The sequence below is a fragment of the Balearica regulorum genome, chromosome 18 (genome assembly GCF_011004875.1).
Source record: "Balearica regulorum gibbericeps isolate bBalReg1 chromosome 18, bBalReg1.pri, whole genome shotgun sequence".
Lineage (NCBI taxonomy): Eukaryota > Metazoa > Chordata > Aves > Gruiformes > Gruidae > Balearica > Balearica regulorum.
Window position 1 is genome coordinate 151203 of NC_046201.1, and position 13874 is coordinate 165076.

Below are 13874 nucleotides of genomic sequence, written 5' to 3' on the forward strand. Positions count from 1 at the left end.
ACTTGAAAATCCTGTCATTGGATTAAACATTTAACATTGTTCACGAGCCGGAACAGCATGATGCATTCCCTTGAACCAGGCCCTGAATGAGCTCTTTCTGTAGCTCAAAGCATAGTGGTTTCTAACAAGTACAGGAATTTTGGCCCAGATCACACCAGTTACAACTCTCACTGGTTATTTCTAGAACACAGTGTGTAAATTTCAGAGGTTTTAATAGCTGTAGATTATCCTGAAAAATATTTTTTTCTTTCCAATTCCATGTTTAATATTGAACTGTGGAGATGCACGGTATTTCAGTGCTATGAGATTCTGTGCATTTACAGGTGTTAAAAGCAGTGCACCCTTAGAAAAAGCGATGTGTTCCGTAATCTTTGTAACACCGCATCTGAGCCTGGAAGATGTCACTCTCTATTCCTTACATCATGGATATAAGCTCTTGGGCTGCAGACTTCAGAAATGCCTTTTTGTAGGTTTCTTTGCAGGTTTTTAGGGGGGTTTGTGGTTCTTTAGTGGTGACGTGTCTATGTGTGTGTGTGTTGTCCCCGTCTCCAGTATGTCACCTGGCATGCCTGGTCATGCAGACCTCTTGCCAGAAATGCAACTTTAATTTATTCAGTTTCCCTGAGAAACAGGTTTCCTTAAGGCAACTGTAGGTAAGGGAAGATGATAGCTATTGATTGTTTCATTTGGTTTTACTTGTGATAGAAAAAAGTAGTTCAATCATTTACAATTGTTTCAGACAACATGAATATATTGTTGGATCCTGCATGGGGAGGTAGTGCTAAGTGTGTACTAAATATAGGGGGGAAATTTTCATACATTTCTCTCGTGACCAAAATATTTTAACAAATTGGGCATTGATTCTTAAAAAACAGAAGGAGCGGTGACAAGGTAGCGCTGTGGATGCTATTGAATTGTACAAAGAAAGGATAGCCTATGAGAAAAAGAATTCCAGCTGATCACAGAGTGAATTGCTGGTTGTAGTTGTTATCAAAGGGTTAAAAGACTATTATAGTGTTGAGGAATATATGGATAAAGGCAAAAGTTCTGCCCAGAGAAGGTGATAATCGAGCTGTATTGCGTAGCAGCAGTGTTTTAGCGCAGCTCTGGCAGCAGTGAAAAGCACGAATGGAAACGGGACCTCTGACCGAGCGTTTCCTTCCCACAGGCGAGGGAGAGGGTAGGGGCTTTCTGCATCCCGCTGTTAGGCCCGCGTTTGCCGACCGAAAGGCAGGATGGCTTTTCGTGTTGGAGTAGCAGTCGTAGGTAATACAGAACAAAATTCAAAATTGTTTACTATCTTGCTTTAATTTAGGGAGTGCAAGTTACGGAGAAAGTGGATAAGAGGTGTCTGCAGGCAGAGATCGTCCCCTTTCCCATCCTTTGGAAAGGTGGGCGTCCCAGGGGCGCAGCGGGAGCGCGGCGGCCCGCCCCCTGCAGCGGCCCGCCCCCCGCCTCCGGACCCGCTCCGTTGCCGCCAGTGACGGCGGCGCGATGGGCCTGGGCACGGGGCAGCGCATCCCTGGCCGGCGTGCTCGCTGCCCTGTGGTAACCCCGGGACCGCGCTCCGCCGGGGTGAACGACCGACCGCCGCCGGAGAGCGGCGGGAGCCGCTCGCTCCGCCGGCGGCCCCGGCCGTCCCCTCAGCCGTCACCACATCGCCTTATCGCCTAGCAACACCCCACGGGCCCCGCGATTGGCAGGGCCGCGCCCCCGCCCACACGCTCCCGCCTCCGGATTGGGTGCCAGCCCGAGATTGCGCGTCCAGCCCAGCGTCCCTTCCCTTTGTGCGCCGCGGGCGCGCGCGGGCACTCCGCAGTCCGGCCTCGCCTGGCCCGGCGCCCGCCGAGCCTTCGCGTCTCTCGCCGAGCCATGGTGCCGGCGCGGCGCGGCAGTAGCCCCCCCCTCCCCGCCCAGTGTGCACACCCGCGGGGAGGTGGGAGAGGGACATGAAGAGGCCCCCGCCCGCGGTGGGTGGGCGCTGCCTTCGCCCCCGGCCAGGCCGGCCCGAAGCCAGGCACCCCCCGCAGCGCCCGGCCTTCCACGGCCTCCAGTATGGGGCGGGGCGCGAGAGCTTGGCCCGGTGCCTTGGGCACGGGGGCACGCCTGGGTCCGCCCCGGCCTGGCCAGGGCCCCCTCCTCCTGTAGAGCGGCTCCGGCGAGCAGGGGTTGGCATCACCCCGGGGCCGGCTCGGGGCGGCCCTGCCCCGGCTCTCATTGGACTGCGGCGAGGAGTAAACTGTCAGCCCATGTGGCGTGGCCGCCGGAGGTGGCGGCTGCTTAAATAGCGGTGGGAGCTAGAGGGAGACAGTGAGGAGAGCGCGGAGTATCGGCCGTGCGCAACTCGGCACCGGCCGCCGCAGCAGCGCCCGAGTCCATCCGCAGAGGCCGCCCCGTAGCAGTCCGGTCCGGTGCTGAGCTGACGCCAGAGTCTTCTGGGCACGAAGTCTTCCGCCCCTGTGCAGGTACCGGCAGGGCAGCGGATGCGGCGCGGCCAGGAGAGCGGCAGTCTTCGCTCCCGCCTCCGCGGGCCGCTGTGCCCGGCGGGCGCGCTGGGGAGGCTCCGTTTCGCCCTCTACGCCGTGCGGGGCTGCGCCCGCGCCTCGCTGGGGGGAGCGGGGGGTGGTCGGGCCCGGCCTGCGCGCCCAGAAGGTTCTGCGTCCCGGCGCCGCGGTCGCCGCGCCCTATTGCCGCGGGCCGCTCTCCTGTGGCCCAGCGCGGCCGCGCAGAGGAGAGTCCCCGCCAGCTCGGAGGCTGGTTACCGAGCCGCAGCCTCCCGCTCCGCCCGCCCGGCGAGGCGACGCGATGGAGGCTGAGCGGCTGCATTGTGGTGCTGGCGCTCGGCCATCTTGGAGGCGGGCGGGGATCGCACCGCCGCGACCCCTCGTCGCCGGGCCGGGCGGGCTTGGGGGGACGCAGGGGCGCGCTCGGGAACGCGGCCAGGGGTACCGCTGCCTGCAGCCCTGGCAGCCTTTCTGCCGTTCCCTCGAGCTTCGGCGTGCCATTCCTCGGCAACGACGGCAAGGCTCTGCGGGTGGCGAGGGGCCGCGCCCGGTGCGGAGCGAGCAACGTCCGCCGCGGGGCTATGCGGCCTCGGCGGCCCCGCGCTGCCGCAGCTCGGGTGCCGAGCGAGCGGCGCGGAGCACCGGCCTGTCTCGGGCGGGCGCCGGGGCTGAATGCGCCGCCGTGTCCTGGCAGCGGGGCGGCGGCGCTGCGCTCTCCCGCGGTGTCGTGGGTTAGCGTAAAAGCACAGCTTGTAGGGGAGGAGATTCAGCGTTCGCTGTTACGAAAGGTGCTTTGTCAGTAGGTACGAGGAAACCATCTCAAAGGTGCTGCATATACTGCTAAACTTCTTTCTTCCACTTCGATATAAATCAACCGTCCAAGTGAAATAACCCATTGATTGTACGCCAGTCTGGATTTGGTGATGTGATTATGTCAGTAACGTGATGATCATCTTTTCTCTTCTGCTGTTTTTGCTCCTGTTTGGTTTTTATTCCACATTCCTTCCCTGGCATAGGGCCCTCTGAGATACTGAATGCATATTTTCCTAGCTAAAAGCTTTATTCATGTGCTTAAATTGAAACAGGTTGTGTTAACGCTGTGTATGTTAGCTTGCACACTCCTTCAGATAGCAGTGTTGGGGGCTTTGGAGCACGTCTTGCCTTAAGAAAACAAAAGGGAGGAAAAGCCTCAAGCCACATGAGCAAAGGGTTCACCTTTTCCTGCAGCCTCTATGCTTCTTGAAACAAACGCAAAAGAATAGTGCATTCTGAAAGGCTGCATTTAGTGGATGAATTAAGAGGATGAGGACCCTACATGGAGGGTAGTTATGAACGGGTATTTTACAAACATCATATAGTGATACTAGGGTCTTAAATTTTTGTACAAGTCAGTTCTGACCATTTGGGAATCACCAGAGCTGTGTTGACTCCATGAGCAAAATCTAACCTACTTTTCTCAAATAACAGCTTTGAACCAGATTGTGTTTCCTGCGAAGTAGTGCATTTTAAATATGAAAACACACTACCATTTTTCATTTGTCTTGTGGTCAATGTGACAAATCCAGCCTTGAAATGGAAAGAGACAGTTAAAAGGTCTTTGTTAATTCAAAGCTATAGCACACCATTGATGGTAGCCAAATGCTTTCAAAACATGAAAAGCAGCCTGTGTTTGCCTCTATTTTGTAAAGTTGTGGGTTTTGTTTTGGGGGTTTTTTTGAGGCAGCCATTACAGCTCTTTACAAGTGAAGTTCCTATGAAATCACAGTTTTAAATACAAATTTTAGGAATTATAATCAGAGAATTGGAAACACGGATTATGATACAGTCATACTGACAAACTAAGAAAGTAATCCTTTTCTCAATGTCTGGCTGAAGGAAACTACGGAGGAGTCATGGATGTTTCATTTTACAACAATGGGAGCTCAAAAAAGGTCAAAATTTGGACTGCCTAGAAACAGCAGCAGAGTTGGCTTTGAGGATTCTATCCCAATGTGATGACGGCCATCAAAATAACACTGAAATAAATATTCTAGACTTCTGTCTAGAAAAGAGAACTGTGCATCAGGCAAAACAAGATTTGGTGTTTATTTGTGGTTTCTTTGCAAACAGTTTCTTCTTCCTTCCCTTTTCTTCTTCTTTCCTCACTGAACCTTACGTGGACGTAGGTACAGCAGAATAAGAAAAGTATTCTCTTCAGCGGTTGGTAAGTCAGATATGAGTGGGAGAAGAAATCAAACTTTACCCTCAGTTGTTATTTTTCTTGCCTTTCTTTTTTCTTTCCCCCTCTAAAAACTTACAAGCTTAATGGACATAGATATTTTTGTAGTGAAACAGTAGATAAAAATATTGTAAAAAGAAGGAAAAAAGTTGTACAGCTGCCAGGGATGGTGGGAAACAATGATTAATACTTTTCTTGATTCATTTTTGGTGCTGGATTAGTGAGGTACTGAAAAACAGATGTTTTAAATACAATAGAGAACAGTATTCCAACTTAAGAGTAAGTTTGATAATCACGTTAAGCTAACGTGATAGCAATATGTACCCAATACATAGCGAACAAGGTTAAGAAGGTGTAACATGGTTCGAGAAAGGAACTGGCATCAATAAACAAACCAACCTTGTCAAATGGCTAATGTGGGAGGTAGATAACCAGAGCACAGGTATAAAATGATGAAAGTTGTTACTAGTCAATAATACCAGAAGGGATTGTTAGTTATTACAGTCACAAACTGAATGAGTCAGCAACACAGTATCATTGCCAAAAAATATTGTGTAAATTTAGCGAGGTGATAGTTTATGCTTAACTGAGGCATCTATCAGACTGATATTTTGGGGGGGGGGGGGGGGGGGGGAATGTTTGCTTCTCCCCTCTCTCCCTTCAGTTAAAAATGCAAGCTGTCTGGGAAGAATTCACAGAATTCAATTCAAGCAAAACCATGGGGTATACAAGAGGAAGAAAGATGTTAGATGACTGATTGGATCCAGGAAAATACAGCCTTAAAAAATTGGAGAATCCTGTTTGTCCCTTTATCTTCTTTGTCTCCTTTTTTGACCTGTTGCTTTTGATCACCTTGCTCATCAAATGTAGTAGAAACAATCTCTTCTGTATATTTGCTGTGGTCCAGTCTCCTTTAAAACAGCTGTAGAAATAGTTTTCTTTCTTGATCTGTGCTATGTCCTGTACTTCAAAACCTGTCAATTTACTGTGTATAGTCTAAAAATGCTCTACAGAAAAAAAATGAGTCTCTAATATAGTAAAATAATACGATACACTATTTGGGGGTAAAGCCAATCAAGTTTAGAATGGCCTACCTGCTAATCTGTTGAGAAAGACCAAAGACGTTGTTGGTAGTCGTAACATCTACCTTGATCACTGTTTAATCAGGCATGACTTAATCTTCATGACTCTTCCTCTTTTCACTCTTGTTTTCCACAGCAAATCATCTCTACTGTCTGCTGCTAAATCCGTAATTTGTATGTTATCTTAGATGTAGGCATTTGGAGCTCTTTGTGTCAAGTCTAAATTTTTCCAGTTCTTTGTTTATGAAAATCCTTAAGTTGTGGCTCCTTTTACCCATTCACCCGGCTAAAATTAACTTCTTGGCTCTTGTTCTTCTGCATTTTGATTACTGCAGCATCTTCTTTTCCACCTTTGGCACAGTCTTGCTCAATTACATTCATGACATGTTGGCAAAAATTGCTCTGCTGATAAATTCCATTACTCCCCTGTCTCAGAAGAACATTTTTGTCAAGATTGGTTGTACCTGGATGGAGTTTTTCTGATACTCCAGGGAAAGAGATGTGGGATGGGAAGGAACAATCCCGGATGTGATGTTTCAGTCCCCTGAAATACACTTTATATTTCTCTCCCTAGAGATCATTACCCAAAGAGCTGAGGCATAAAATTGAATAATAATCACAGTATCATCTTGTACATCTCTTGTCTTACGCTTAGATTGTAAGCTTTGTGCCTTAGATCCGTTCTTTCTCTGCCCCTAGCGTGGAACTGCTGCAAGTATAGCAGAGTTGTGGCCCTTCATTCGGTTTTCCAGATACAGTGGTGACACCAAGAATAAAACTGACTTACTAGATTTATGTGAGTGGAAAAACCAAGAGGCTTCTCTTCAGAGCAGAGTGGACTGGGCCTCTTACTGCCAACTTCGGTTTTGGGGAACAATTTCTCAGTAAGGGCCTTGCGTATTTGGCCCTTAGTGTTTCCCTTTTTAAATGAACAACCAGAGTGGAATGGAACTTCTGCTGTCTGGGTGTTTAGCCTAAGACTGAGAAATCCAAGATGTCCTTTTGGGAGCACTTCTGTTTCTGATCCCAGAAGGAATGGACTGGGTGAGGTAATCATCCCCTCTTCTTCAGTGTTGCGTAATTCCACAGTTACTCCACAGATCTGAATCAAGATAACTGCTGAAGGAAAGAAGGGTAAAAAAATCAGGCAACCTCTGTAGTGGTGTGTTCTGGCTGGGCTACACCTCAGCTAATCAGGGGGCTTTGCCTTCCCTCTGCGCACCCCAACCTTCTCCGGCTACAGGAAGGCGTTGTGCCTGAGCAGTGTGTGGATGGAAGACAGGCCTATTTCTTTCTCAGAAGCATCAGGATCTCCTGAGTGAGGCTGCAAACCCATGCCTAAATGAAATGTCTTGGGTTGGAAAAACAGCTATGAAGTGCTCATCTAAGAGTACCTGTTAGTGCTGTTTTGTGGAGGAGATGATCGAACACCTGCAGCGCTTGAGCAAAATGCCTGCATGACACTATGGAGCATAATCTGTGATGGAAGTCTTCCATAACAAAGTCTTTCCTTCCAAGTTAGTAAGGCGGACTTTTAGCTATATGGATACCCAGTTTTCTTTGTGGTTTTTACTTGTTAAAATCCCACACGTTAACTCTAAAGACTATTTTGCCTCTACTTACCAGAAGGATTATTTAAGGAAGTACTGTGAATGCTTACTGCCTCTTTTGTTCCTGCAACCACAGTTATTTACTTTTTCATATGTATAAGAATAATCCATATATATATATATATGGGTTTCTTTCCGCTCCTTTAACTTGCCTGCTTAGGATCTACAAACTATGGTTTGAACTTAACTGAAATATCAGGTTAACTTGCCTTCTCTGCTTAGTTGTTAATGTATTTTTGGTGAAACAGGAAATAAATTAAATGTGTGTGGTGACTAATATGAGTTATCATTTGGTGTTGTGATTTGTGTAGATGGCCTGCCATGCTATATTATGCAGCATGATGTTCTCTTGTGGTATTTGAGATTGGGGTCTTGGAATGCACGTTTCTTGGGACAACAATAATGTTTTTCATCCCATCTGGAATCCAGATATGTTCTGCCAACTCTTATTTTAAAGCACCACTCTGTCACATGTACTCAGTTTCCCATTCCCAGTCCTCTAAATGTGTGGTAGTGCAGGGTCTAATTGAGAAACACTTTATATGTAAAACTTACTACTTGTTTTGGGTGTTTAAAATGATGCAAAGTTGTATTGTAATATTTGTGCTTTCTTACGGGTTTTCTCCTGTGTGTGTGTTTTTGAGGGGGCTTTCGTTTTGTTGTGTGGGGTTTTTGTTGGTTGGGTGTTTTGGTTGTTTTTTTTTTTTTTCTATCCAACAAGCTTTCTGATTATTGATTCTTAAGTTAGCATTTGACTTTGGAATGATTGTAGAACTTGTTTTGCTACCTGTTAGGTTTGCTTTGTAATTATGTATTTTACTATACGTATTTCATAATTTCTCCACCCACCTCTGCTCCAGCATGTTAATCTTTCTCTGCTGACTTCACAGAGACTCTGCATTTGGTAGAGCTAGACCTGTTCATTTTCTAGTTGTCATGTAGAAACTGGTGGTTCTTGGAGCCCGATGCTCCTTCAGGATCAGTTTTTCTCATCCTCGTTGTCCCCATAGATCTTAGGGTCCATTTGATTAGTTGGGACTTTTTTTTAAAATTTTTTTTTCTTTTAGTAGAGACTCCATGGGCTGTTCCTGTGTGGGTGTTTCTCCTGCAAATATGCTTGTTTGTCACAACATGTCAGGAAGACAAGAGACATATACTTTCCTTCTCTGTGTGAAATCTTACTAGTCTTACTGCTTTGTGGATCTCAGCAACAGGGAGAAGTTAAGAGATGGAGGACGTGGTGATTGCAGGCATAGCAGGAAAGCTGCCAGAATCAGAGAACTTGCAAGAGTTTTGGGAGAACCTGCTTAATGGAGTTGATATGGTCACAGAGGATGATCGGAGGTGGAAACCAGGTGAGGGCCTATTGTCTCTCCTTTTGGAGCCCTGAGTTCCAAGCAGTTTAGAGGAATTACCCTACAAAAGGAAAGGATTTATCGGACGCAAAAGCCTGCCAGAGCTTCTGTATTCACTTGTGATATATCATAAAAAAAATCAGGAACAGAACATTCTTAGGAAGGTCTCATGCAATCCATTTTATAGTGTCATGTCCCATGCAGTAGTAGCTTATAAATAATATGTAGCTTACTTCCAAATAAAAGAACACTCTGACAGACCAGCTAGGCAACTTGAATCCTATAGCTGTGGCAGTAAGATGGCTCTGGCATTTTTCTGGGTTCATAAGTAGCACAGGGACTCCAGTCCTGTGATTTATGACTTTTTACAATGTTCTGTCTGGTTGTCTTTCTGAAGTGTTTGGCACATGTCTATCCAATTCAAGCTAGTGATTTGTAGAAAAGAAAAGTAGCCTTTGTTTTAATTGGTGACTGACTGGAACCTCTGATTTGGACTCTGTTTATGTGCTTGGTATAACTTGCCAAAGCAAAATCCTTCAGCTAGATAGATGTGTCTTGCTCCCATATCCGGGAGAGTCTTAAAAATGACAACTGTTTTTGTTAATGCAGCATTCTCATTTCCAAATGATATTCAGAGAGATGGGTAGCTAGATATTCGTGCAGCATTCTGGTAACTGCATCAAGCAAGTGAGGTTTCACATGTAACCGAAAGTTAGCTGTGGTCGTTCTGTACTTTGTCTCAGCTGGTAGCTGCTTCAAAAGTTGTGTATTCTGTAACTCAGTATTGAATTTTTCTTCTCAGGAATTTATGGTCTGCCCAAGAGAAATGGAAAGCTCAAGGACATAAGCAAATTCGATGCATCCTTTTTTGGGGTCCACCCCAAACAAGCTCATACAATGGATCCTCAACTTCGCTTGCTGTTGGAAGTTTCTTATGAAGCTATTTTGGATGGAGGTAAGCAGCTGTGACTGAAGAGGGAGAATTGCACTGTATTCTCTCTGTGCAGCAGGTGCAGACATGCACCTGTGTGATGAGATCTCTAACAAGAGAAAGCCATCACATTAGAGAGGAGACCAAAGAACTGGTACAGGGGTTAGAACAAAGCTCTCTTCTCTGGAACCCAAACTAGGAAATCTATGCTGACCACCAGCAAATCTCTACCTGTATTATATGGTACAACCAATGTATGACAGAAACACTTAAACAGTCAACAGTTCTAGAGCTTTTGCATGTTCTACCCTAATATGCCTTAATAGATCCCTTTGTTAAAGGCATATTTGTAGTGCAAAAGGAAGATGACTTGGTTAGCATTCTCATCCATGGTCTAAAATAATGGCAGATGGCCTGATATATTCCTGTCCGGGTTCATGGAAAATTTGTGGCATTTGATCTGCTCCTATGGAAGGTTTGCCCAGGAAGTGCACAGCAGATTGCTGCCATTTGAGCTTGCTATGCAGTTTTCTAGAGGAGAGGTATTTCTTGTTTTGGTTGTTGGCTTTTGTGCTTAAGAATTTTCCTTTCTGTCTTGTACTCCAGATCTGGACTTTGTGTGTGGCTAGAGATACATACGCACGTGCTCACATGGCATTCCAAGCACTGTGATTTTTCTCCTCTTCAGTCTGCTCCTTTTCTCTGCACTGGAAGTCAGCTGTTAGCTTATCTGATTAGCATTTGTGTCTTTCATAGTCCATACACTTTTTACACAAGACTCTAGCAATTCCCAGCTAAGCTGAAAAGCTGTCTCTGGGCACAGTATGTTCTGGCCAAAAGCCAATACCAAAGTTCTGGTGGACTCTGCAGTAAGACTTGTAAGGTCTGCAATTGAAACAGATAGAAGGTAACTACTATAGGTAAGGTAACAATGCTGCAGGCCTGTCAGAAAGGGACAGTAAGTAGTATTTCATGAACCGGTGCCAGTGTACCTGATATCTCCCCAGTTTGTGTACTGTAATCTGTCTTCCAATATCCCCATAGGTATTAATCCGGCCACCCTCCGTGGCACAGACACAGGCGTCTGGATTGGGGCCAGTGGGTCAGAGGCTGGTGAAGCCCTTAGCCAAGATCCAGAAGAGCTTTTGGGATACAGTATGACTGGCTGCCAGCGTGCTATGTTTGCCAACAGGATTTCCTACATTTATGACTTAACAGGTAAGTGCCCCCAAACCTGTCAATGTTGATCAGCAGTTGCAATTTGAACATGATTGTACCACGGTTTCTGTAGAGGTGTGGGACGGATATGATGACATAGACCGTTTTTGGGATGAGAAAGTAGCATGTAGCTATTGTAAGGAGGCATATGAGAAGCAGAAAATGTATTAAGTGTGTGATAAGACTCACTGTAAGGCTTTAACTCAGTTGCTGCTAATGGGCATAGCTGGCATTTGTCTGAAAGATGATGGTGTCGGGAAGCCTTCATAAAAAGGCGTAGGTTCTTTCTGGCCTTTAGACTGCTATTTGGTATCAAGCTATGTAGAAGTCAGCTAGCCCAGAGACAAACTGACTGGAACAGTTGGATCTTTTTGAGTAAAGTGGGAAAATGACCAAAATTATGCAACTGAAGGCGTAAGATATGACTTGAACCGTGTGCGGCATTGAAGAAAGTGGAGGGATGGGAATTGCTCTGAAGAGCAGCAGAGAACAGAGAGAATGGCAAGGGTAGCACCAGGAAGGGGGAGGGATTTGTATTGGTGAGAATGGGGAAATAGATGAGACCTGCCTGTGAAGCTACAATATCTCTTTTTGATGAAGACGTAGACAGAATTTTGAAAAACACCCTTAAAGCCAAACTGTTTGCATTTTTTTCCACCTTTTTCATCCCTTATTACCTGATAAGCGGGCAGGGATGATTCTTGTCTCCCATTGTATCAGGATTACCTGTTATGTGCTGAAGCAACTCTTACTTAATGTTTTTTGATTATGTTTCTCTTGTGATGCTATCCTGTAGTTTTTGGAGAGCAGCTGTAGGAAACAAACAGTAAAACCCAGCTTTTTTTGTTTTCCCTTTCTGTTCCATAAGGACCAAGCATAACTATTGACACAGCCTGCTCCTCTAGTCTTGTTGCTCTGGAAAATGCTTACAAGGCAATTCGTCATGGACGGTGCAGTGCAGCCCTAGTAGGAGGGGTCAACCTTTTGCTGAAACCCAACACTTCTGTGCAGTTCATGAAACTGGGTATGCTTAGTCCTGATGGTGCCTGCAAGGCTTTTGATGCTTCAGGTAAGGCATAAGTACAAACGATTGTCACGTTGAATGAGAGGAACTTAAGTGTGGAGTCTGTGACTAGATAATCTTGTAATACAGCAAAGAGCTGGCCTCGTAGTTATTCATAGGTGCACTGTTTGGGACATTCCCCAGACCTGCTCCGTGTTGCATGCTCCATTGAACCTGGAAAAACTAACTGTGGGGAAGAAACTGTATGGTTCAATCCTCAGCCATTGGGGAGAGGAAGTAGCTGTCTCTTGATGGAAACTGTTCTATCATCGTTTGTGACGAGCAGCATCCTTTCTAGGACATGAATTTTATTTTTTTTTAAAAAACAAATGGATATGTCATACATACTCTTAAAGTGGTCTATTGTAAGCAGTAGCTCAGGAACAAGATGACGTTACTGCATGGTGTTTCACAACTTTTTTTTTTTTTTTTCAAAGAAGAGTAGAATTAGTAACTTGTTCTTCTCTCTCTGTTCTCAGGAAATGGATATTGTCGCTCTGAAGCTGTTGTTGTCATTCTTTTGACCAAGAGATCTATGGCTAAGCGGATCTACGCCACAATAGTCAATGCTGGAAGTAACACTGATGGCTTTAAGGAGCAAGGTAGGTCTTGAGCCTCTGAAAATGAGATACCTACAGAACTGTTCAGTCTAGAGGCTTTGCCAACAAAAATGGGCTGTTGTGGGGTTCTTCTTTAGATATGTGAAAGGTTGGTTGGTTTGTTCGTTTGTTTTATTGTTTGGGGTTTTTATTTTTCTGTTCTGGTAATGCAAAGTTCAGGGCCCTATTTTGTAAAGAAGTTGAGGGAGGCAAGGGGTGGTTTTTACTGTATAAAGTAACATGAATGTCCTGTTGCTAGTTTAGCCTTCCTCAGGACATCTTTGCAGTAACTTCTGCATTGATGGTAGAAATGTAAGTGGTGTTATGACTGTAAGGCTCCTTCCCTACTGCTGTCCCATTTGTCCCACTCCCCAGTTATGGAGACACCAAGTTTCACATGTTCTGCTTGATCTAGACATCTCTGTTACTCTGTGAACCAGTATCTTTCCACACTAGTCTAACTCATGGCTTTAGGTCCCTTTCTGGTGCCTCTGCTCCTCTTACAAAGAGCCCGAGAGGCTTATTGTGTTTGGTGCTAAAGATGTTGGTGTAAATCCTGAAAAAAATACGGTTTTTTTTGGACCTGGTGGCCTCAAGCAGTTGAAAGGGTGCTAAAATCAGAACAGGAAGCATCTGATAGGAGAGAGGAATTGATGGCAATTTTGGTCCTAGGTGTGACATTCCCATCTGGAGAGATGCAGCAGCAGTTGGTCAGCTCTTTGTACAGAGAATGTGGTATCAAACCTGGAGAAGTGGAGTATGTTGAAGCTCATGGTACAGGCACCAAGGTCAGCATGGCCCCTTGGGGTTTGGAGTGTGTTCTTCTCCCTTATTTTTTTCCCTTACATCACTTGCCATACTCTTCCATTGAATTGTTCTTTGTCTTTCCAAAATATTTCTCCCTTCTACCAGTTACTGGAATATGTACTGCTTCACTACTTCTGGATTTTGTCCAAACATGTTATTCTCTCAGATTTCTCTTTTGCAGTGTGTTTTGGAAGTGCTAGCTAATAGCCATTCTGATTCTCTTCCTATTAGGCTGGAGATCCACAGGAAGTAAATGGCATTGTAAGTGTCTTCTGTCAATGTGAGAGAGAGCCACTGCTGATTGGATCAACCAAGTCAAACATGGGTCATCCAGAGCCTGCTTCTGGGCTTGCTGCATTAGCAAAGGTAACAGGTGGCTTGAAAAAGAAAATTGGGGAGGGGACCCACGCCCACCCCAATGTGTGTGTGTTTTTAAATGTTGGTTTGTTTTAAGGAATATTTGCACTGATCCAGGATAAGATGCTTG

General features: G+C 45.8%; 1 protein-coding gene across 1 annotated transcript in view; it reads left to right on the plus strand.

Annotated features, from left to right (window-relative positions):
- Positions 1-2309: 2309 nt before the first annotated feature.
- FASN (fatty acid synthase) overlaps positions 2310-13874 on the plus strand; it is a 43835-nt gene continuing 32270 nt past the window's right edge. Inside the window, 8 exon segments of the mRNA XM_075770747.1 lie at positions 2310-2465; positions 8623-8769; positions 9572-9724; positions 10745-10918; positions 11787-11987; positions 12461-12583; positions 13253-13368; positions 13619-13753. Coding sequence (XP_075626862.1) covers positions 8643-8769; positions 9572-9724; positions 10745-10918; positions 11787-11987; positions 12461-12583; positions 13253-13368; positions 13619-13753 — 1029 coding nt within the window. The 5' untranslated portion in view covers positions 2310-2465; positions 8623-8642.